At 43.7% G+C, this 24,690-nt stretch overlaps 1 protein-coding gene across 2 annotated transcripts in view; it reads left to right on the top strand.

Moving 5' to 3' along the window:
* Nucleotides 1-24,690, top strand: part of cux1a (cut-like homeobox 1a) — a 57,150-nt gene that overhangs the window by 1,547 nt on the left and 30,913 nt on the right. For both annotated transcript variants that reach the window (XM_085430185.1, XM_085430184.1), the window contains exons 2-4: nt 15,949-16,059; nt 20,425-20,472; nt 24,396-24,474. In XM_085430185.1, coding sequence (XP_085286311.1) covers nt 15,949-16,059; nt 20,425-20,472; nt 24,396-24,474 — 238 coding nt within the window. The remainder of the gene's footprint in view (nt 1-15,948; nt 16,060-20,424; nt 20,473-24,395; nt 24,475-24,690) is intronic.

The raw sequence follows: 24,690 nt of genomic DNA, 5'->3' as shown, positions 1-24,690 counted from the left end.
TGTTCATGCATTATGTAAAAAAAAAAAAAAATTGAGACTGCTTTCTCTTGTCTTTCCTCACTATCTATCTCCCACCCCCTTCCTGCTCCCTTCCAATCTTTCGCTCCTTCTCCTCCCTCCCCCTCCCTTCCTTTTATATTTTTTTCCCCTCTCTCCTCTCTTTCTCCTCTGGCCCTTCACCCTGCTTTCACCTATTCTGCCCACTCTGAACTGGTGTGTGTACGCGTGTGTGTGTGTGTGTGAATTTGTCTGAGATCAGTCTTTTTTTTCGTAGATTGACTGCCAGCACGGACAGTGAAGGCACTGCCAGCAGCCAGGACATGAAAAATGCATCGCATAAGTTTGTGATAAGGCCCTGGGTAATTATGGCAAAGGCCCCTATCACAAGCGATTAGTCAGGACAGTGAATCTGAGCGTGTGCAAAAAGGCTGGCGGTTGGCAGGCCTGTCTGCAGGATAGGAATCAGTCGGAGCTGGTGTGTGTGTGTGTGTGAGAGAGAGAGAGAGAGAGAGAGAGAGAGAGCAGAACATTCACTGTCTATTATTGATGACATCTTATTTACTCTCCCTCCCACTGAGAGGCTCCTAGAGGAAAGCCTTCAGATAAGGACCTTTTTCTTATCCATTTTATTTCTTCTTTTTGGGAGGATAATGTGGGGGTTAGCATGATATGATCGTGGTCTACACACGGCTCTGTCAGCCACTTGCTTTCGAATTTGCTTCCCTCTCCTTGTAATCGACGGGCAGTTCGCGCCGTACTTAGACTCGCAGCCTGATTCGTCTGTGCGAGAAGCACCAGCAAAGGAATGTTTTCTTTTCTTGTTTCTTTTGATGATGAAAATCCAACTCAAGCTAGATGTCAGTAGCTTTAAGCCATCATAGCGTGTATTCCTCAGGCTCCGACTGCTGATGTTCATTAAAATCCTATTTGATCAGTGTGTCCCATTCCCTGTGTGAGAAACTAGCTAGGTGGTTGTTACAGGACAGAGAGTGCTTTGAAACAGCACAGCGAGCTGTTAACTTGTCTTCTCTGCATGCCTTTTTTTCTCTCTCTCTCTCTCTCTCTCTCTCTCTCTCTCCCCCCCCCCCCCCCCCCCCCCAGCACCACCACCACTACGAACACAAATGGGTGCAACAGTGATGCTTTTAGCAAGGTCTTGCACACTTGCAAAGTGGATCAGTGATTCAGAGATGATGGCAGGGTGACAGTGAATTACAGATGGAGAAGGCTTTAACGTCTGTAATCCCTGTCCGTCCATTACAGAGTTGAGTTTCTTTAGAGGGGATCATCACTCTTCTCTCCTGTTGTTTTTTCCTTTTCCTTTTTTTTTCTTCCTTTTTTTTGACCCAGTCAAGCAGTTTGCTGGAACATTGCGTTTCTGCTTGAGAGCGGTGAGAGATTGCGCTTCATTACAGGCGAGCCTTAATAAGATATGAGTGAATAGCTGGGCCTTTATACCTATGGTTTGCGTATTTTCTGTGAAAGCGAGGAAAATTAGGAACAGACCATTCTGTTATACACAATTCCCAATTTAGGCCTAATAGCCTACATCTCACCTCATAACATTTCCTGGAACAACGCACCCCCAGAGCCATTTTGAAAAATAGTTCGCTATGTTAGTGGACAGCTAAATAGTGACTTGGATGAAAGCTGATATAGACCCCAGTTCTTATTCACCACCTCCTAATGGGTAAATTTTGGAAAAGGGTTTTGTAAGTTGATCCCAGAGCCATGGTCAGTGGCAACCTGAGTGGTTTAAATCTCTCAGTGACTGGCTCGCTGTTGTCTGCAGGAGTTTTAGTGTTAATTTATGAGCTGGTTGTCTGAACTCACTGGTGGGATATTTTTACCCCTCTGTTGCTGCACAGGCTGGGGGAGCATAGAGGAAGGGGGGCATCACGTCATGCTTTTACTGTAGCCAACCGCTTCTCTGCCCAGTGACAAAACCTGGCATTGGGACTGAGGTTTCACTGTGTGTCGGTGGGTGGTGAGCGACTAAGCATGAGTCAGACAGAAGGACGAGTGCATGTCAGGTCTTTGGGCTGTCCTCCGTCTACTCTGGTGGGAAGCTTTGTCATCTTACTTTCTGAGAGGTTATAGTGTAAACGTGTGGAGACAACAAGGTGCAGCTCTCAGAAAAGTCAGGGGGGAGGAAATAAAACTCAAACTTCTCATGGACCTTATCACTGGTTAATTCTCAGCAGAGGCCCATACTCCCCAACTCCTCAGCGATTACGCGTACGTCACTCTCGGGCTCGGTTTTCTTCACCCTCCCTCTGAATCGAAGAGACGAGTGTCTAGTTTAGATTCACTTCATCCGATTTATTATAAATATTAAATGTATTCCTGCATGAGAGGCATAATCTGACTTTTTTTTCTTTTTGTTTGTTTGTTATTTTAACTTTGGCAGGGTAAATGAAATTTGGACCAGTGTCATCTGATGTTTGAACAAAAGATACAAAGCACTTAACAGGAGTCTAAAAATAGGGGCAGCCAAACAGATGGAGTCAGCAGCTCTCAATTCAGGCTTTATGCAAAAGTGCGCACCAAACAGATTTTTTACCTTTTTGAAAAAGTCTCTGCTATATAAAAATATAACCTCATGTTTTTGTGTTCATCTTTGTCATTTTTTCCCCTCTTTCGATCAGAAAACCAAAAACCAAATGAAATAATTGTCTCTTTTATAGTAATTCCATTGTGGTACTACGGTTTAATTACATTAAAGTTCAGTTTTGTTTAACCCAAGACAACATTTATTATGTTGAAAACGTGAGGTAAAACGGAAAATCTGCTATGATTTGAACGCAGGGCGTGGATACGACATGAAGATGTTCACATTTCCTCACATTTTTTCTTGTTTTTCTTACAACAGTTATGCCTTTGGGGCTTAATATACTCCCTGGTTTTTATAGTGTTAGTTTATGAGTGTGTGAGGTATAATTTCTGAACATTAGGGAATGCATTTTTGCCAATCTCCGTTTTTATCAGTGTGTATTCAGCTCAAACACTAAACTACTTAAACCATGCGAATAAATCACAAAAATAAGGGTGTCAATATATTTAAAAAGTGTTTTCAAACATCAGCAGTAAATAAAATCTCTGTTATAACTCTTTGTAGGCAATATGTTTACCAGCTCAGATCAGTAGCTTGCACCCTTAACAGTATCACTGTAAAGTTTGGAAGCTGTGATAATATTTAGAGAAACTTTATCCAGGATCAAAATGTGGGCCCATGTAAAAATCGTCCGCCTTCCTGCTTTTTCTTTTTTTTCCACTGCATAATACAAAAACTTACACCCAACAACCAGCAGCAAGAGCATAAGGGGGCAGTTTGCAGAGACCTATTTTCAAGTGGCAGGCATTATTTACAGACCCACTTGGAGTCTCTCTCACCTACAGCATCATAGAGTTTCACCGTATCTCATGACAGAAGCATCCATTATCACGCTGCTCTGTATTCCAGCAGAGAGAGCAAGGGGCTACTGTGAGCGGACACTTCTCTTTAGGCTCGCTGTGGAATATACTGGCTCTTTCCACTTGTTCCAGGATGATGCCCACTTTATTTAAAAATCAAGCGCGCACTTGAAACGGCGCCTCAGAGGCTGATGTATTCCTGCAGAGTCTGGTGTTCATCTTGTAATATTAAGTCTAAGGTTTTCAGTAAACAGAAATCCTGCATTCCCGAGAGGGAAATGCGTCTTGTCTTGAGTTTGCTGCGAAAGTCAAAATGCAGAGAGAGAGGTGAACGCCGACTGGAGGCTTAGATCCACTTTTATAACAAAGCAGTCCACTCATACCCCTTTTTTATATGTACTTACATATGTTTTACATGCCTCCCATGTTTTTACATGCATGTGACCTACAGATTGAACCTCATATTTTTAATGTGTACCTGTCAAACAACATTTAGGGGCGCTACTGTAAAATTATTTAAATCTCCTCCATTCCCTGATCTTCTATCATTCAAGTAATTAATTGTGTTTTTTAGTCTTTGCCTTACTTTACAATCTCCAGAGTCATTTTCCACTCCACATGCAATAAATGAAGATTACAATTAAGCGTGGTAACCTCAGAAATGTGTGGTGAGAACCCACCCCCCATGAATAATGCTTTTGTGAAAAAACTGACTTAAAGCAGCTGAGGAAATCTGAGCTTTTAGAAGCTGTTTGATTGGCTGTTAAGTAGCAGATTTCTGATGACCCGGCAAGAAGCGTCTGGGTGAGATTTGAGGCATTTCGAAGAGTTTAAACAAGATGTTAACATGGAAACATAAACAGAGGCAGCAGACCAGAAAACGAAATGGAGTCTCATTTCCACAAGGTACCACAATGTGATAATTTAGCCCAACTGCAGATGGTCACACACTGGGGGCCATGTTTTTTAACGGTTTGGCTAATGTAGTTCTACACGAGTGTGTCAAAATCAGTTTCTGCAGCAGAGACTCCAGGGTTTTTCCTGCCTCAAAGTGGGCCTTTTGGGGGGGGGGTGACTCCACACAGAAGCACGGCTGGTGTACATATATTTAATGCAAAGAGTCTATGTTGCCTTAATCTAGAACAGACTGCATTTTCCTCTTATTTTTTTTGGTGTTTTAATAAATAAAAACCTACTTTCATCTTGAGTAAATAAATCCCCACTTAAAAACCTAAAAACCTGTCACGGCCCTGGTGATTTTCTTTTTCTTCTTTCTTTTGGATTAAGGCCAAAACCCTGTTACTCTGTGGCCTTCGCTTGACTGCTGTATCCAAGCTATCGGTGAACCACTTGTCCTACCTAATTTTAGTGCTGTTTATCTCACTGTTATCAAGGCGTCTCGGCTAAATAGGTTCTGAGGAGCCTTATGCAGACCTTATCCCATGTCAACCCATGACACCAGTATCAGTGTCCTGTTAGATCATTGACCATAGGTATTGAATTCTAATAGGCCTATTGGTGTGTCCTAATGGTCCAAGTATTGAATTATGATATTGGCAAGGGCTGATGGCCTCTAGATTGAATTATGATATTGGTATGCTGCGGGCTAATGGTTCTCAGTATTGAATTATGATATTGGTGCACTTTGATGGTGAAGGGATTGAATTATGATATGGGCAGCTATCTGCTAATAGCTCACTCTGTGTAATTTTCAATGTCAATCATGGCTTCAGTTGCTAGATCCATAGCCGGCCCTAAGGCTCAATACATCAGTGGAGTCAGGTGGGAAAAGCCTTCACCCTTTAGACTCGGCTCTCACTCCAATTTACTTTCCGTTACAGTCTCCTTTTTCACTTTCTTATTCAGTCCATCAGGGGTTTTGTTGCTGGACTCATTGCATCAATCTAAGAATAGGTGTAGAAATTTATTGTTTTTCTTTTCTGTACACTTTCTAGCCTTTATTCTCCCAGAATATGAGGGCTAGAAATGGCATGTTTTAATAAGGAGCCGGTTATAGATGTTAGATTAGGTAAAGAGTTTTATTGATTGCCTGTCCCTCAGTAGCTGTGTGTGGATTTAGGCTCTCTTGTTTTTTCCATGCACAGTTTTATGTTATAAGGCTCCTAATGTTTAAGTAATGGCTCTGAATATGAGCTAACTTAATTCCAGTAAGTGTCCACACCTTTGCCGTGTTTGTGTTGAGCTCATTCCCATTTTGGTAGTTTAAAAGCAACCAGAGCTGCGATAGTCCTGCTGCCAGCTCACGGAGTAAATGGACGGCCTGCTTCTGTGTCAGCCCTCTAAAAATAACACAGACTGCTGGCTGGGCTCAGCAGAAAACTACCACCGATTATGATGATTCAACTACCCTGTATTCACAGGTGCGTGTGTATATATGTGTGTGTGTGTGTGTGTGTGTGTGTGTTACATGGGGGTGGGTTGTGCTTAACAAATGGTTTTCTGCATTTGGTACAGTGTTCACTGGTTTACTTTTAGTTCTTTCTTAGGTTGGCAAAACTTTTGTTCAAGTCAGGAGAATTTGTGTGCTGTTGAGGTGAACCACAAAAGAAATCTTTCTAATTTGAGTCATGTTAATGAAGTGAAAACTTTATTTATAGTGGACATCAGTGGATGCAGTGGGTCCTTGCTACTTTAACCCTAGTTAAAGGCCGGTCCATGGCTTTGGGAAATTGTATACGAAGAACGTCCTGTATCTGCTAAATTCATTGAGCGTCCTCAGACGGTACGTTAACCTCTTTCTGACCTTTGACCCGAGCAGCTGTCTGACTGGAGTCAGGGTTTGGATGAACTCTGACCCTGAAGACCCCAGTATGACCTGGGCTGTCTGACTGGCCTAACCTTTAGAGCTAACAGATGATGACTTCACCATCTGTCTAGCCTCCTTGAACTTGAACTTGTGTGAAAATGGGGGTGAAAAAGAGAAGAGGAGAGAAAACGGTGTCACAGTTTATGCAGGCGGTTTTCCTGCCGCGTATCTGTTTTAGTTTTAAAGCTAAATTACCGAGGTGAGAGGTTTGAAACGTTAGGTGTTGTTTAGCTCTTTGCGTATAATTTGTGAGCTCCTGCTCGAGTTGGAGGAGTCTGTGTGCCCCAGTTAAAAAGCATAAAATTGGCTGTACATTGCTGAGCTTTTAAAAACGGGGGTGGGAAAAAATAAAAGTGAGAGTTGCCTCTTGAGGAAGGGGGAAGGGACTGTGTTTAGTAGACACAGGCTCATCCGCTGACTGCTGTCTGACCCTGAGTTCAGTGGTATGGTTATTAATAGGCCCAGAGGTCTCAACTTCCAGGAGGCCCTCTGATCAGCTCCAGATGTGGAATGAGTGAGGACAAATCTACGCTAGCCTATCCATGTTTCACATGAAGCAGAAAGTAGGAGAGATAGGCATTTGGTGCGACTGATAAAGAGTGAGGGAGGGAGGAAGGGAGGGACGGGAGACCTTTCCACAGCAGGAGTGTGTTTTGTGAGTCTTTGTTTTCGCGTGTGTGTGTGTTTTTTCGTTTATTACACTCTCTGCCCTCAGACCAAAAGACCATAAAAACGTATGGCATCACCATGGCGACCATAATAACTACCTATAAAACAGCGTGTAAACTGTGAAATAAGACAAACAGACCAGAACAGCCCTGGCTGGCTGACTGAATGGCTGCCTTCCGCCATAAAACTATTTGAGAGCCAGACTGAAGGAATGCCTCGGAGGCTGCTGTGGCTGTCACGACACATGAAAGGATTAGGCTCTGTGTTTTATCTCCTCTTTATCTGATGGTAATGGATAAGCTGAGTGTAGCCTATCATCTGACGCTTGGGCCGGGGGTTTGATGTTTTAGTAGGGTGACGGTTTGTTGAGTTGACCGCTTTGGTCTATTGATTGCTGTTTGATGGTTTTGATATGTAGGCTGTGTGGAACAGGTCAAGTCTTTTATGCAGTGAAGGCTCCAAATAGCTTTTAGCTGTCCTTCACTCCCCCCATTACTCTAGTGGTTCGTTTGATGTTTGGATCAATCAATAGAAAGAGCCTGCGCTCTTACACATGCTCCATCCTACTTCCCACTGAGCTCAATTCCTCTTCCTTCATTGTGCAGGCTTTATATCACATTCTCTCAACACAGAATAAATGATATAATTACAACCCATTACTTAGCCTAACGCAAGCTAATTATTCTGTCATTACTGTAAGGATTAGCTATGCTCATTCTCTCTTTCGCACTGTGTTCCTCTGCCTTTTCCTCTCAAAAGTCATGCAAGCAGAACAGAGCAAACGCTTACTCATAAAGGCTGAGTAAGACTAAGCCCTGAGACATGTTCTGTTGATGTTGATTGTATAGACCATGGGTGTCAAACTCAGTCAGGACGCAAGGCCACACTAGAAAGTAGTGACAGCACAGACTGGACACATTAAAGAGTCTCGACATACAGATATGTCTAAACTAATGAGGCATTTTGATGTATGCTTTTAATTTATGCGAAGAAATCAACATGCTGCGTTTATAGGCTGTGGCACAGCTCACGCTGATGTGTCATCAGGCGTCTAGAAAATTACTGGATACAACAGATAGACGAGGCTAAATTAAAATGTGGAAAAAGGGCATCACGCAGAGCAGGGATTTAATGTACCAGAGGCACATGAGAGTGATGCACACCTTTTTTTTTTTCTTTCTCTCTTTTCTCTTTTTTTTTCTTCACTGTCTTGTAACTGTGCCAACAGTGCGAAGCTGCTCCTCGTCCTTATATGGAAGTCAAAGTGAATTACAACAAATCAAATAGGCTAACGAATTGAGAACAGATCAAATCTTAACTGAATTAGAGGAACTTTGAACACTGCTCCATTGTCAGAGCTCACAGACTTTGAAAGCTAAAAAGGTGTGGACGTTTGCACCGTTACACTGCTATCTTGCACCTGTGATTTTCTTTTTTTTTTTTTTTTTTCTTTTTTTTTGGTCATTATCAGGGTTTTTTTTTTTTTTTTAACCTTGCATATAAAACATTCTGGCTTCCACTGAAGAGGTTTGGGCCTTCCACCAAAAGAAATTCACTGGGACTGTGATAAAAATATTTTAAGTGGGGGTTTAATCTTTCCAAGCTTAAAATACATTTTTATTTATCAAATTGCCAAAAATATCAGGGAAATGAACAGACTTGTTTTTAATTCAAGTAGCACAGGCTGTTTGCCTTAACTTTATGAAACAATTTAGGCGCAACCTGTGCCACCGGCCGTGCTTGGGTGTGTACTCACCCCTCCCAAATGGCCAGGTCCGAGCCAGGAAAAAACGCGATTATCCGCCAATTGTTGCTCGTACCTGCATTTGAAGTCATTTAAAGTAATGGCGGCACTCTAAAATTGTCGGGCCCCGGGCTCGTGTGTGTGTGTGTGCTACCGGGCCTGAAGAGCCACACTCTTCTTCCAGACTTGATTAATCCCTATCGCCCCTTTCCATGATCGCAGTTTCCATTTTTTAGTCCGTATCTGTGCACTCATCCCCTCCCCAATCTCCTCTCACTGGCACAGAATGGCTTCCTGGCAGAGTGGAGGCATTAATTCAGGGATGAGAGGTGCGATACTCTCACCCTCTCTCTCTTTCTATGTCTCTCTGGTTCTCTCGCTCTCTCTCTATCAGCGCTGTGTTTGTAATGCGTGGCCTTTATCGTAGCTGAAACAGCTCACTACCCTCTGATCCTATCTCAGATCTCAATATCCTAGCCGTTCCACCCTGTAAACGCAGGGATGAAAAATCTTGCCCTTTCACCAATGCATTACACCCTAGCATATCGCCATACCCCTCTCCTCCCATTGCACACTCCACACCACTCACCCTTTGTGACACAGGCCTCCAGCTAAATTCAAACTCTGCAAAATGAGACCAAGTGAGCTGCACTTCTTCCATGCCAGAAACCATCTTAGTCTCATTATATTTGTATTTAGGCTCAGGCCGGGCTTCTGAATCCCCTTGTCAGATGATAGGTCAGGCAAAATAATGACTAGCTCTCAGTAAGCTTCAGGAGAGTTAAGGCTTGGATGTTGGGGAGATAAAACAACAACCAGTCTCTCAGCAGAGAAACATGGATCAATACAAACGAAGCTGCGGTGTAAAAAGGCTGTTTTTGATCCAGGCTTGCGTCAGCATCGCTGAGGTGAGTCTTGACAGCTCCTGTGCTGTTGGTAGATATGGATCTGTGTTCAAAAAAAGGAGCAAAACGCTCAGGGACCACAAGCGTCTTGTTAGACTATGGAGAGTGTTAGGCTGACCCCCGCCCCCAGCCGCTCTGCACGTAAACACAAGAGACGTGCACACCATTTCACAAAAGCACACACCAAAAAAAAAAAAAAAGTGCTCCTCAGTTGTCAGTAAAACTCTTGTAGCGAGGAAAACTTTGTGGCTTTCACTCCAATGGGTGAGAGGAAAAGCACCCCCCCCCCCCCCCCCCCCAAAAAAAAAAAAAAAAAAAAATCAACAAAAAAAAACCAGAGATTCAGGTAGATACAACTTGCGTCTTCAAACTCTGTGTGGTTTTGTGAACACAGTATCTGCTGGCACATTTAAAGTTGTGCACCCCGCTATGTCAAAGGTAGAAAGGCAGACAGGCAGCCAGGATTGTAAGTCTCTTATCTGTGCTGCTGTTGTGCTGTGTTTTGAGGGGGCGTGCCTGTGATCTGTGATCATGTACCGTGTCGTTGTAGCGAGCGTGGCTGTCGCTCCTGACTGAGCTGCCACCCCGCGACTCCACCCCCACACACAGTGGGTTTGGCATACAAAACAGTCAGCCGCATAGGGGGTGGAAAGCTGTGCTGGGAGTTTGAAAGGTAGGCCTCGTAGATTTCAGATAAGACATCTTTCCAGACGCCTTTACTGTTTACTATCATAACCACATAACAGCCTCAGACATGTCGGAGATAAAAGGAAAGATTAGCGACTGCACTGGCAAGACAGAAAACTTCATCTCTTAAACATCTGTGTCATGTTGCCAAGCACAGAGGCAGGAAAAGGCTTCTCACGTTGTAATGAACACAAGAAAGCTAATATGTTTTTGTTTTTTAACAGTACCCTCCTCTGTAGTCTGACTAATATGGTGTTAATATTACTGAGAAGAAGCGGATGCATTTTTGTCTGTCCCTTTCTACGCCTGGCTCGAATTCAAGGGTGGTACTCCGTTAGATTAATGTGTAAAACATGCACCGAATGTGGCGCAGTTAACCTACATGGTGTTTGGACTAAAGGAGTAGTGGCAGTCTACTTGGCATGTGTGACTGCAGACGGGGTGTAAACAAAGTGTTTCTAGCAGTTACAGTCCCAATTATTCTACAGAGAAGGAGCTGAAGCAAATCCTTGTGCGCTGTTCTCTCCTCGGCGTGCACTCCTGGTCACCGTACGCTCCTGGCAGCACAGACGGCAGCTGCAGATCGACTTCACACTGTGTACATAACAATAACTTTGTTGTCATTCCACCAGCCTATCTGTCTCGTCATCGTCGGAGCGTGAGGGCAAAAGAAATTCCACAAAGTTTTGATACCTCAATTAAAGTGCGTCTGTCTCCTGTTATCTCATTTAGGCTGTAGTCAATATGATTGGCATAATAAGACATGCCTGATTGGGGCCTCCCATTTAATTAATCAGTCTCACTGTATCATCACCTGTGGCTCATTAGAGTAATTAGAGTGAATTAGTCAGATAGAAGGCCTCTCTCTGCCTGCAGACGAGTGGAAGGAATTTCATTAGGAGTGATGAACACACATACATACACCTTGGGTCTGATGGCCATTGGTAATGGGATTTGTTTACCTGTGACTCTTATCAGCGATTACTAATATTACCGCAGCGGTAGGATGGAGAGACGCTCATTTCATGTCGAGCGCAGCCTCTTCCTCCTCGCTGCGAACGTGGCTACCCGTGCCAAATTCCGCCGGGCGAACATGTTAGCAGACTTCCTCTTTTGAAACGGGAGTTCAAAAGAATGTGGAAAGACTGGGCTCCCCAAGTTACTGCAGCGGCCTGTCTGTGCATTCATGTGAGAGCACACGCGTGTGGAGCAGTGTGCAAGAGGCTTCTTGGCCAAGTCGGTGTTGAAGTCTCTCTAGGGAGTGTTGGCAATCTGTTCCAATCGTCTTTACAGCTGACCAGACGACCAAATGAACCAGGACAGGGACTGCTGCTGTGGGCCAGTCCAGCCAAGCCAAGCAGGGCTGTTACAGCAATCACACAGACATTACAGCCCACTTAATGCTCCCCTGCACAGACCACGTTCCTTCCTCGACTAAAAACTAGACAGTGCAGATTCAAAAATAGCGCTGGTGTTGTAATGAGCAGTTATAGAATATATTAAGTAGTTTTTTTCCCTCTTAAATGAAAAGTAAAATCTTTCAAAGTCGAGCCAAGGAGAGCCAGAGAGTGTTGACCTCAGAGGCTGAGCCTGAAGGCCCCAAACCCAGCAGTTTTTCATGCTTGATGGTTGTCTGCAGGCTGTTCACTGAAGTATTTACATTATCTAAAGGAAATGCATTTTCTTCTTGAGTCTTGTAATGCAAAATGTGGATTGTGTTCATTTACCCGGTTTTCTATCTTCACTTTTAGGGTTTTGTCTCCTTGTCAGACTAATTTGTAAGGTTTGTGTGTGCGTCTTATGTCTGTTACTGATGTCAAACAAGATAGAAGGAAAATCCCAGTTGAATGCCAGATGGCTTAAACCCCTGTAGAGAAGCCTTTTTTTAAATTTGAAAAAACATTTTTTTTTTAAACAGTAATCAACCTCCAAAGTTTTGAGCCTAATAAACTTTATCAAAGTCATTAAAATAACATGTAGCGAAGCATTTTTTAAAACCCTGTGATAATAAATAGAAAACAGGAAATTTAGTTAAAAATATGCAGCATAAGTAACTGCAAGGATAAGACTTTTTAGATTTCTTTTATTTAGGATTTTTTTTTCTGCCATGTTTGTCCTTTCTGACTTCTTTGTTCAGCTCTGAAACTTGCCAAGGCACTGCCCACTCCTTTCTGCCAGTCTGCACACGCTGTTGCTGTTTGTGATCGCTGTGGTGACTCGGATAGATAGTGACACATGTCACCATGCTTTTCATTATGAAAATGAAGGGTCTTCGTGGTTCTATTTAGCCATCTATTAATCTAGCTATCTGCTATCTTTAGTCAGGACGGTAACATAAACTCCAGAGTACATGCTAGCAAGTATCACGTAGCTGGACTGGTTAAGCACTGACAGTCCTAACTGCAAATAATTCAGGCAGCTCGGATGGTTAGAGTTTATACATTAACATTCATATTGTGGAAAAAGTGTCTGCCTCTTTTAACCCTTGGTCAACAAGCTAACTTCCCAGGAAACCTGGAGATATGGCGAAGAGAGCGGCAGCATTTTACAGCTATGAATATATTTGCCCTATGGAAATGTGGCATGACAGTTTGACTCCTGTAGTCCACACCATCCAATGCGAGAAACTTAACAAGTTTGAATTTGATTTAGAAACAAAAATGAAAGAAAGAAGTGGGCATTGGAAGCATTTTTTTATATATATTTTAAGGAGGATGAGGGAATCAAAGACCTCACCAGTGTTCAGTATAATTTTTTTTAATTTTCCACTTCATACAAAAACAGCATCCAGCCGAGAAAACACAGAACTGTTTGTTCAGTGTTTCACTAACGTGCTTAAACATGACAACTTCATGTGCAGTAAAATTGAGCTTAATATAGAAATGTTAATGGTTTTCTAATGGTCGTGTGTGTGTGTGTGTGTGTAACGAGCAGGCAGCGGGGATTGTGCACTTTCCGATGTTACGCTCTATCAGCAAGATGAGTGTAAAGTCTGCCTGTGTCTGCTGATGTGGGCAGAGGGGTTTGCTGCATAGTCAAAACCTGACTGAGTGTGAGGGTCCTTTTTTATGTCTCCCCCCCCCCCCCCCCCCCCCCCCCTCTCTCCTCTCTCCCCCCAAACTAAGACCATGCCCATAATTACTTGCCCACTTGGCACTGAATCAATCCTCTTTCATGTGTGATGTGTTTATTTAGCTTAGCAGTGAGAATTTTTCTTTTTTTGGAGCGAGGATTTGGTAACACATTGGGATATATGCAGGGTATTGGAAAGGGATTGGACAGAATCAAGGGCGTTGGAGATTGGCACATGACCTCTTAAAGCAGAGCCCTAGTGGAGGATTGTGGATATTTCACTTTTATGAGCACAAAAACGGATCTTATTGATCAGCTTAAATGAATTGATTTACCTGCTTTGTTGAATTCCTTCAACACCGTTTTGCATAAAATTCGTGGACTAATGTGCATATCGGAATGCATCCTGAGAGCTCCTGTCAATAAAAAGACAATGTTGTTGCAGGATTTTTCTTCATCTGAGTAAGCAATACTATAAGCCCTGCGTTTACAGTGACTGTGAAAGGCTACAAATGAACAGCAGTGTATAACAAAGGAGCCATGCAGTGTGAAAGTTATGATCTCTGTAAACCCACAGTTGAAATAAGAGTGGAGAAATGAAAGCAGTTGTAATGGGCTTATTCAGACGTTACCTACGCTCTATCGGCCATCCATACTATTTCACATTTGCAGAATTCGCATCACATCATTGCAGAGGGAGTATTTCTGTTTTCCAAATGTATTCCATGTGCCTAATCACACAGCTGGGATGATTAACAGCAACCACACTTCGGGGATACACTGAAATTTACCCTCGTTGCTGCCAATTCCAGCTGAATTCACATCAGGCTTTAAAATAAAATTTCAGCGAGTGATTATAGTCCACGCTGATCAGAAAAACAAGGCTTCATGCATCATATCGTCGTCATATCAATTTGATCCTTGTATCTTGAACATACTGGGCCCTGTATTCTTGTTCCTGTAGCTAATCTTTACCAATGCAATAATTACACCACTGTTCATGAACTAGAACATTCAGTTTTTGACAATTAATTTAACATGATTAAAATTTATCAGGTTCCTCCTTTCATCAAGCGATGCACAAGCCTCTGCGCACGCTCGAGTTCACTAACAGATAGTGCAGCTGCTCCATGGCCATGGGCAGACAGGCTGCTACATCAACTGCTCCATGGGCAGTGAGAACAAGATGGCATGTAAGCAAGTGAGCAGTTTTTTGTTTTGTTTTTCTCTCTCCCCAAACATCCTGTTTCTCCTGCATAAAATCCATTGCAGGGGACAGTCGACCGAATCCATTTGTTATACTTTTTCATGGTTTGTGGTTAAAACGAGATCACGGCTGGTCAGGGAATTAAACGTAATGCTGATGGAGGGGGAAAAAAATCTCCTAATTAGTTCTTGATCACACTGTTTCTTCAGAGGGTTGAAATTTCTTGTGTGTTTTTGGGGGTGGGGTGTATAGGCAAAGTGGGGAGGTGGGCATGTGTGCGTGAGTGTGTTTTGGGACCTTGTCAGCAGACTGAGCCACAAGGGCCCCTGTGGTAATGTGTGTATTAAATGATTAGTGCGTTAGTTAGCATAACGGCCCTTCAGCAGCGTTTAATCACTCTCAAGGGTGGGCGGCCTCACAGGAGGTGAATGGGGGGAGGGGGGAGAGAGAAGGGGAGGCGGGGCAAAGGCAGAAGAGAGATTTAAACTGAAGAGAAGGAACTGCTGGTTGAATGAGTGAGTAGATGATCTGTAGAGAGTATGGAAAAATGAGGGAGCGAGCATGACGGAGAGCAAGAATCCAGCCGAAACATAATCCAGCAGCACTCTCACACACTCAGCGGAGAGCGGAGATACAATCTTTACAAGGCCTGAACGGCTTGTTAATGTCAGCACACGGCCCATCAGCTGGAACAAGTCCCATAAATAGCTATTAATAACAGTGCAAAATGGATGTGGACGAAGGTGGGACCTCCGTTCAGCCTTGACAACTGCTGCTGTTGATAATTGTGTTTTTGTTGTTATGTGGTGAGGAGTCACCTGGTAGTCAATAATTGGTTTGAAATGCCTGGGCATTTACTAGTAGTGGTTAGAGCGGTAACTGATTGACTGCCAGGGTGAAAGGCCGTCAGGTTTTTCCTTGGTGGGCCGTTGGTGTTGTGGTTCTGCTTTCTGAACAGGTTAATGCTCCAGCAAAACCAGTGGAACTTTATGATTTGATAGGCCTGTGCCAGAGTGGTCACAGACATATTATAGGTCAAAAATAATAATTTAAAATACAAAGCAACCAATCATATGTGTGTGTTTGTTTGTTTGTTCTTTACTTTATGCCTCAAATTTTTAAAACTGGCTGTAATATGTTTTGTGTAGACCCCAATGAAGGCCACAAGCTGAAGCACATCAAAGGTTTAGTTTTTAGAAACCTCTACTCTGTGGCCGTGTTTTCGGCCTACTGCAGCATTCTGAATAATATCAGCAAAGCAAATAGGTCCAACAGTTTGCAGTCTAGTCATAAAACAGCTCCCATCTTTTAATCGTAATTGATAACAATGATTACGATTATAATGACCATTACAGTAGTGATAAGTGTAATAAAATGTTGAATGCAACTAACAAAAACAACAACCTGTCTGTTTGTCTTGCAGAAAGAACTAGACGTCACCGCCACGCAGCTTGCCAACAGACAGGACGAGAGCGAACAGTCCAGGAAGAAACTCATCGACCTGAGCCGCGAGTTCAAGAAGAACACTCCAGAGGTGAGAAAATCGGATATTCACAGGCGAGCACCAACACACAGCCACGCGTACAGTGCGCCCCGCAATTCTTTTGACAATCACGCTTGGCCTCGGCGTTTCTCGGTGTCTGCTCTCCTCTTCATAAATGTAGCCGTGATTATTTACTGAGAGGAGTAGACGGAACAGAGATGCGGGCTTGGCTCCCAAAAATAGTCTCTCCATTAGTTTCCCTGAAATCCTAAAGAGACAAAACAGAAAACCCCTCAGGAGTTTGTATTATCTGACCTAGTTTTTTATGCGAGCAGAAAGTGTGGTCGGTGAGTGTGTGTGCGCGCGAGAGAGGGAGGCAAGGAGAGAGTGACAGAGCAGAGCAGAAGGGAGAGAGAGAGAGAGAGAGAGAGAGAGAGAGAGACAACACTACTAAGTGGGATCAGGAGGGAATTCTGTCCTGTTCCTGTGTTCCCATCACTCCTCCAGGGAATATTTGTTTCATCTCTGTAACCAAGGCAACATATTTCAAACCTCACAGCAAAAACAAAGTATTGTTGTGTTATTATTGGTAATGTCACCATGGTGAATTATTGATGGCAGCATGAATTATGTATGAACGGAGTAGACAGTGGATAGAAAATTGTCAACTCTCCGCGGAGTTGACAGTAGGCCTATTATAGTTACCACAGGATGGGGATTGTGACTATTGACTTCAGCATGTAGCCCACCCGCTGTAGAGGAGTATACACGGGAGGAAACTGTACCTGCATACAAAGGATGCTAATTTCACTTCACCCTACACATTCATCTCTAATCTCATTTCCAAGTATAACCGCACAGCTAACAACACACACAGGGAGGCAAGACAGACACAAAGGGAGAGAAACACACATGCAGAGGCAGCGGGAGCCATGCACAAAGAGAACATGCAGAGAAGGCAGAGGCACAAACACACAGAGGCAGATAGCCTAGATCACAGAACAGGACACACACATTCATCAGTGTAACAAGGCTGTGATTTAGGAAGGCTCCTCTGGCGTCTGTGTGGCCCCTGGCATCTCCCTGGTATGTGGAGGAGGAATCTGAGCCAGGCCAGACGAGCGACAGGATTCATTACAGGGCTGTAACAGCCTCAATAGGAATCAGCACTAAAACTCCGGGCGTTTGGAAATACAGAAGCATCAAGGCTGCCTACCAAACAGGCTGGTTCATAACGTGTGATGGCCCGCGCTTGATTAAAAATGCCCCGATCGTCTTGTGTGCATTTGAGGAGCCGCGTTTTTTTTTTTTTTTTTTTCCATCGCTTGCGTGGCTGCATGTGTATGTGTGTGGTTGACCAGCTTATAAAGCGGGCTGTCAGCTCTCTGTGGTCCGCACCAGTCAACGGAGATCACAGTCACATCAGATCAGACTGCATTAGGCTGAGCGGGAGTCCGTCTCTGATCCATTATTCAACAACCAGGAGACCGGCCCACGTTGACTGTGTCTAGTCTGCTGAGCTGTACTCGGTGTGAACTGCACTCATGGTCTGCATAATAACGCACACATGCATGCACGCACACACACACACACACACACACACACACTCACGCAGGCTTTTGTAGCATTTTGAAAGTAGTGCAAAGAAATGCAGCGTGAAAACAAAGTTTTTATAATTCATTAGGACTGACACGCTGTTGAATTTTTTTTTTTTTTTTTAGAGACTACATCTTGCTGCGCTTCCTAAGTCACCTAAATTATTCATCCACTTCTTAATTTCCTTTTAGTTAGTCAAGACTTCCCTACTACACTGTTATAAAGGCAAGGGTGGGAATGGTTATAAAATGTCCCAAAGATTGCTAGCCAGAGGCAGTGGTAGTAAAACAACTGTGTGTGTGTGTGTGTGTGTGTGTGTGTGTGTGTGTGTGTGTGTGTGTGTGTGTGTGTGTGTGGTGTGCGCGCGTGCACACACACACACACACACACACATGTTAGTGTTTAGCTGCAGGCCAGACAGACAGCGAATGGGAGTTCCATACTCCCTGGAGGATTCCTCGGGCTGGCCTGTCTGCTGTCTGCCGGCAGCTTACACACCAGCCATCCATCTCTTGCTGCCTGGGCCCCTCCACTCCCCTCACTACACACACACACACACACACACACACACACACACACACACACACACACACACATTGACCATGGTGTCTGTGTGCATTGTTGTTATATGGTCATAAATCTTTGGAAGTGGAGGGGGCAGGGGGTGGAGCACCGCAGAGTGGACCAGAGGGGTTTAAAACTCCGGTGTTCAGCAGAAGGAGTCGCTTGGTGCCGTGTGGTATTTGCGTGTGTTTGTTTGAGTCTACACTAGGTTATTATAATTAACTAAAAGCTAAAAGTAGGTGTAAATGAAGCATTTTAGTTAAGCTCAATACAAACAAAAGCTAAACTTAAATCGAACTAAAATAGAGTAAAAAAAATACTGAAATCTTCAGTTTTAGGTTTTGTCACTTTGGTCTGATTTGCTTTTATTACCTGCCATGTGTTTATCGAGACTTGAGATGTCTACATGTGTGAATGAACATCCTTTAGAAAATCTTGTTTATGTTCGTATTTCTATTCTGAACCTCTGAAAAATGTGACTAAAGCACTCCAGACTAAAGTAATTAAAGACTAAAAGTAACACTGAAAAGAACGAAACGTTTTTCTCTCCCCCAAACAATCAATCCGCATCTGGAAACTGTCTGAAAATAAACCAAATCGAAAACAAAAACACAAAAACGAAAGAAGAAAAATGCAAAAGTATAATAATTGTAAGTAATCATTGAGGTTGCTGCAGCATTTATGAAAGCTTACAGCTACTAAAACCTAAAAACTCAAAGTTAATGAGATTGTTAGAGCGACTTCATATGATTTGGTTTTCTTAAAAAAAAATTTATGGTTGCCTCGAGTTGACTCATCGCGCAGACTCCTTCAAAAAAAGCTGAAGATTATAATTTCAACAAAGGCGGCAATTATTGCTGGACTACTTTTTTTGGTTACTGTATTTTCATAAGAGGTTCTGTGAATCAGCGCTGAGTTGATGATAACACAAAGTGTGAGATACTGAAGTGAAAAGTGCCTTAAATGTTGCATTTTCATTGCCTTGCAGCAAAACGGGGGCATAGATGTTCCAAACAAGTGAACTTTTGTTTATATTTTGTATTTTCATGAATCCAAATATGCTGTAGTGCAGGTCATCGAAAAACTAAAAGGAAACTGAAATGTAAAATTAGAATATTATCAGAATGCAAACGATGAAGCTGACACTTATCTGGTGTTTTGTGTGGGTGGGTCTTTTTTTTTTTTTCCCTCCATGCTCTTCATCTCCTCTGTGTTAGAGGGAGAAAAAAGAGGGAAGGAGGGTTTTTTTGAGGGGGGGGCAGGGTGTAGGTCATTACCCTTCAGCGGGGGGATATTGAATTGGCCCAGACAAACAGCCGCAACGACCCCTGATGAGGTAACAATGAAGCGGGGTCACCAAGGTCACGACCTGTCCTCAGCCCCAGACAAGCGGCCTGTCTGGACCAACCTGGGATTAGGCCTGGCCCCAGACACTGGTCCCAGGTCAGTTTGGGATGCACGTTCCCCTGCAGCCTCAGCTAGGCTTTTAAAGGCAGAGGGTTTCTAAAAGGCGCCGAGTCTCCCGAGCACACATCTGTCGTTGCCCTACTTCACATCTTCATTAGGCAGTTTTGAGAGTGCGCGTGCATTCACAAACTGTGAGAATCAAGTGTTCCTGTACAGAATGTCCTATTCTGCCGCGCTTTTTACCATACGCTCCAGTTCAGTTTGTCAGGATGTGGGCTCAGCTAACAGCACGGTGATTTGCATGTTCCCCTGATACGTGCTCGACCGGGTATCTAATCTGAAACTGCTGACTTGTACTGGAAAGTCATGCAATGGGACTTGGGAGGATAAGGAGCGTTTCCGTTATAGTAAAAAAATAAAATAAAATTTGGTGCGCGGACATGATTTGCATTAACGGTAGGCCTTCTCCTCGGCTCATTCACTCTCACGTGCGCTAGCGCTGCCCCTGGGTGGCCCAGGTGGTGCTGCACCTGTTCTTGTGAGAAACGCTGTCCGCCGGAACACCTCCGGGTACAAACCTGGCATCCTCCCTAACATCATGTTCATCACTCACACACCGCAGTGTTTTTTTTTTTTTTGTTTGTTTTTTTTCTTTTGTTTTTCATTGAGGTTGACAGCAGCAGGAACGGTCACTGCTTGAGCAGCTTATTCGATTGCTACATAGTCATTATACAACTTGTGCATCTCTGCCACTTGTCCCTGTGTTATTTAGTGCTATTTAAGGATTAAAATATTCAGTTGATTATTCTGTTTTTGATACTCACTAATCTCCTCTTTATTTTTTTTTAGGATTTACGGAAACAGGTTGCACCTTTGCTTAAGAGCTTCCAAGGAGAGGTGAGTGGATTATTTTTGGAAATTATTATTGACACAGCGATATCCATAACATGCTCCAAGCAAAGTAATCAAATAATGCATTTTATGAAGCCTGTTTGACATTCATTAACTGCTAACTTGCTTCCTCTCGCAGTGCCTTTTTTTCTTTTTCTTTTTTTAACTTTTGTCTTCAATCATCATCTCTTCTCTCTCACTTCTCTCTTTCCCCTCGTCACTTCGCCATCTCCTGTTCTCTTTCTTGCCACTATCTCATTTCCCCTTCTTTCCTCTCCCTCTTTTCTTTGCTCTGCTCTGCTCTTGATTTTCTGTCCTATTCATGAAGTCCTGTTGCCCGAGGGTGTGTTTAAATTGCATCCTGCAAAAAAAAAAAAAAAGGCACCACAAAACCCTAGCTCTAGCCAGTCACAACTCACCGAGTGCTATTTCCTCAGACTTTGTCTGCATGATTCTGTGGGGGGATATTTGTTGTTGTTTTTTCTTTTTTTTTTTCTTCAGTTGATTTGGTGAATCATGAGCCATTTTTGCTCATTGTGGCACATGCATGTTTACTTTAAGTTTGCCCAAGGTTTTTGTGTACCTTGACCAATCAAAGGTGACTTTTGTGTGTGCTATATCATATATACCCCCCCCCCCTCTATCCTCCTCCTCCGTCATTTTGGCCCATTTCCATCGTGGCTCCTCCTCACTGGCAGCCATGCATTTCCAGTTCGCTCCCATATGTGAAAGTCAGTGGGTAGGAGTGGAAGCGGCTGGTTTAGACTGGGGCGTTATTTGGGGTTGGAGTGGGTGGACATTCAGCAGAATCTTTTCTCTAACACACACACATACACACACACACTCACACACAGAGAAAGAAAATCATCTCAATAGATAGTGACAGGGCTGCTTTGCTACTGGCCATAGAGTGCTACAGTTTAACACTGGGTTAGTTTCCATATTCTTGTGTTAGAGCAACAACCACAGCCAGTGGTTATGTAAAAATGCTGTAATTTATAGTGGTTCTTCCATGTTCTGCTGATGATCCACAGTCTATTTAGAGAATAGAAACAGCAGCGGTATAATTGGGGCTTTGTCAGCTGTTTCCACAATCCTCATGTTGACACACCTCGACGGCGTGCACACCAGAACACGCTGAGACGCGTAGTGGGTGGTCGCGGAACTGAGAAGGACATTATCTTATGATTATTGAGATAATACTGTACACCCGCGCCAGTCTTAGAGCAGCCCATCAATCAGTCGCCTATTCTGCACGCTTGCATGCCACGACATGAGTTGCTCTGAGAATGTGTAATTTTAGCCCGTCTTTGTTTGCTTACCCCTCAATGCTTTGATCAAGGACAAGACAGCACCAGAAGCCAGAAGGTCTTGTCGAAATCCCACAGTAACTCATCCTTAAGCATTTTACCCAGGAGGGTGAATCTTTACTAAGTGAATGTAGAACTCAGACAGAACAATAAAAAGTTTTAGCCCAGGAACTTGGAGGTCTTGATACTCTGTTTAATCTTTGTCATTGAAAGGTGGATGCCCTCGGGTCATAATTATTACCAATAACAGTAGTGTTTCCACAAGGCCTCAGTTTGGTAAACGGGTTATGTGTGTTTGTGTGTGTATGTTGCATACTCAGTGTTCCTTGTTGGTCCATCGATCAGATAAGCTTTTCCATTATCCAAGGCTTCAGTCTCTGCTTCCCATAGCCTCCCCTTATCAGACTCCACTGGGGCCACACACACACACACACACACACACACACACACACACACACACACACACACACACACACACAGATATATATGTATACACACACAGGTCAGCCCGATGCCCTTCACACACTACGGGTTAGATAGGGGAGCAAGGTGGTGCTGAGTGATGGTGGCACAAGGTGCTGACGTATGTACGTATGTGTTTGTGTGCGTGGACTTGTCAGGGATACCTTTTTGCAATTGCAAGCACTTCTCATCAGTAACCTACTGATACTGGTGAGGTATCATTTGTGTCACTTCATTTGTTTTGCTTGGTGTGTGTGTGTGTGTGGGATGGGGGCAGGGGAGCATGTAATAGCAGATGTCATTGGGATTGGTTGAAAGAGCTGCAGTTTGGAACAGCAGGGTTGTATTTGCAAATCCTGGGTGGTCTTCTAATGGCTCTGGTCCTGCAGTTAACCTGCCTCTAACTGTAGGGTGTGTCCTACATTAAATGTCTATTTCCTGCCTCCCATGTTGGGCTATATAAAGCTAGTGTACCACTGACCTTGGCCCAGTCATTGTACAGTCACGCAGCTGGCTTCCTTCGGTGCCATTGGCAGATAATTTTTTTTTTTCTGTGTGTGTGTGTGATGGTTTTTGTATGTTTCTTTTTTATGATGAGATTGTGTGGCATGACTTTAAGTCTCTGATCACATTCCCTTATATATACAAACACACACACAGACGTGTGCACGGACATTTCGACAGGTTTGATGTTGGTGTGTGTGAGAAAGGTATTAGTGCTCTGTATCTGTAATCTCCCATTAGCGGCCATGCATTTGAGGATTCTGATCGCTCAGTGTCACACAGCACACGAAGAAGGGTAAAGTACACGATGCAGCATGATGTGAGAACGAGAGATATTAGTATTGGAGAGAGAGGGAGGAGGGAGATTGCAGGAGCATGCAAGAGAGACTCAAGTGTGACAGAGAAACATGTGAGAAAGGCTAACAGTGGAAAAAAACAAATTGAGGAAAAGAAAAGACTGAGTCAGAGAACATGGAAGTGACAAGAGAGAGAATTTGTGAGAGAGACGGGGAGAAAGACACAGAGAAATGAAAAAAAGAGGGAGGGGTGGGGTGCTGGCACCAGCCTACTCAGGGCCAGATGTTTTGCGGCTAAAAAACTAGAGATGAATCAAAGCCATGTGAAGAGATTTATTAGGTTCCCATAGGAGCCCAGGCAGTATTACATGTAGCCCGCTCTGTTTACAGTGGCAAGAACCCCTAAACCACCCATCAACTACACTACTGGCTTGGCTGGGAATGTGAAGACTTTATATTTGGACTTATATAGGCTTTTGTCTTTATTCCTTTTCTCTCAGTGAATGTGCTGGAGGAGTTGGAAGAGAAACACAGGCTGTTTAGTCTGAGTGCGTGAGCCAGAGTAGTCAGCTGTAGCTCTGCCCAGTACAGTAGCACCATCTGAATGTCTTTATTTGGCATCTGTTTCCCTCGATTTAGACTTGATTTCAGATGCATTTCGCCTACTCTGTCTGCTTCTCATATTGAAGTGTGACACAGAGACTATGGCAGAGCTCGTTGCCTCATGTTTCAGCATTGACAACAGCGTAAAAGTTCCCCTCTCCAGTATGATTTTAGAATTAATCTCTTATAGATCCAATCTAATGCTGTCCGTTTCAATAATATCGGTGATGGAATGCATGCCGTGCCCTCTTGTGTTAATGGCTGCATCAGTAATGGATCCACACTGTATTGCTGCTAAGAGCTGACTGAATAATCTGCCCCTGCTGTGGCTGGAAAGACTGAGCCAGCTGTTTAATGATGTCAGTGTGCTGGAGGGGAAACAAACACACACATTTGCACACAGGCTCGCCATCACACACACACACACACACACACACACACACACACACACACACACACACACACAACAGACTGAAGGACTTAGGCACACTCACTCGAGGACAGACGGATAGACGAACACACGTACACAGCAAACGAAACGCATCCGTCATCGGCTGAACAGCTGAACTGACTTCACGGGAAGGAAACACCAACGTGGCCGCTGTCATGACGGCCCCGATCTCATGCAACATACCAAGGCATAGTGAGGATAGACAGATATGTAGACGGCTCTCACCGTTAAATTAATGTGCCTGCTTTTGGAGTGTATGGTAACTGACGTTTAACAATTACGTTTTATTTTTCCTCCTTGCAGATCGATGCCTTGAGTAAGAGGAGTAAAGAAGCAGAGGCCGCCTTCTTGAACGTGTACAAAAAAATAATCGATGTCCCAGGTAAGACTGCTCTTAGTGATGATACAAGTGTGTTTGTGTAGACTCCTCCCTAGTCCGGAATTGCAATCAGGGAGACCTTCCCTCATCCGTGCAGACAGCAGCAACAGGGAAAAACGCAGAAAACGTGTGACACCGTCCCTCTGGTGCTGCTTCACTGTTCATCCAGGCGTGTGCGACGCCTTAATATGTCCCCAGGAGACCTCATCCCCATTGGTA

This window comes from Copadichromis virginalis, linkage group LG14, assembly GCF_057382275.1.
Source record: "Copadichromis virginalis isolate Kocher_CV1m ecotype Utaka linkage group LG14, C_Virginalis_male_GT1.1, whole genome shotgun sequence".
Lineage (NCBI taxonomy): Eukaryota > Metazoa > Chordata > Actinopteri > Cichliformes > Cichlidae > Copadichromis > Copadichromis virginalis.
The sequence above is the reverse complement of the archived record's forward strand: the minus strand, read 5'-3'. Positions and strand labels throughout refer to the sequence as shown.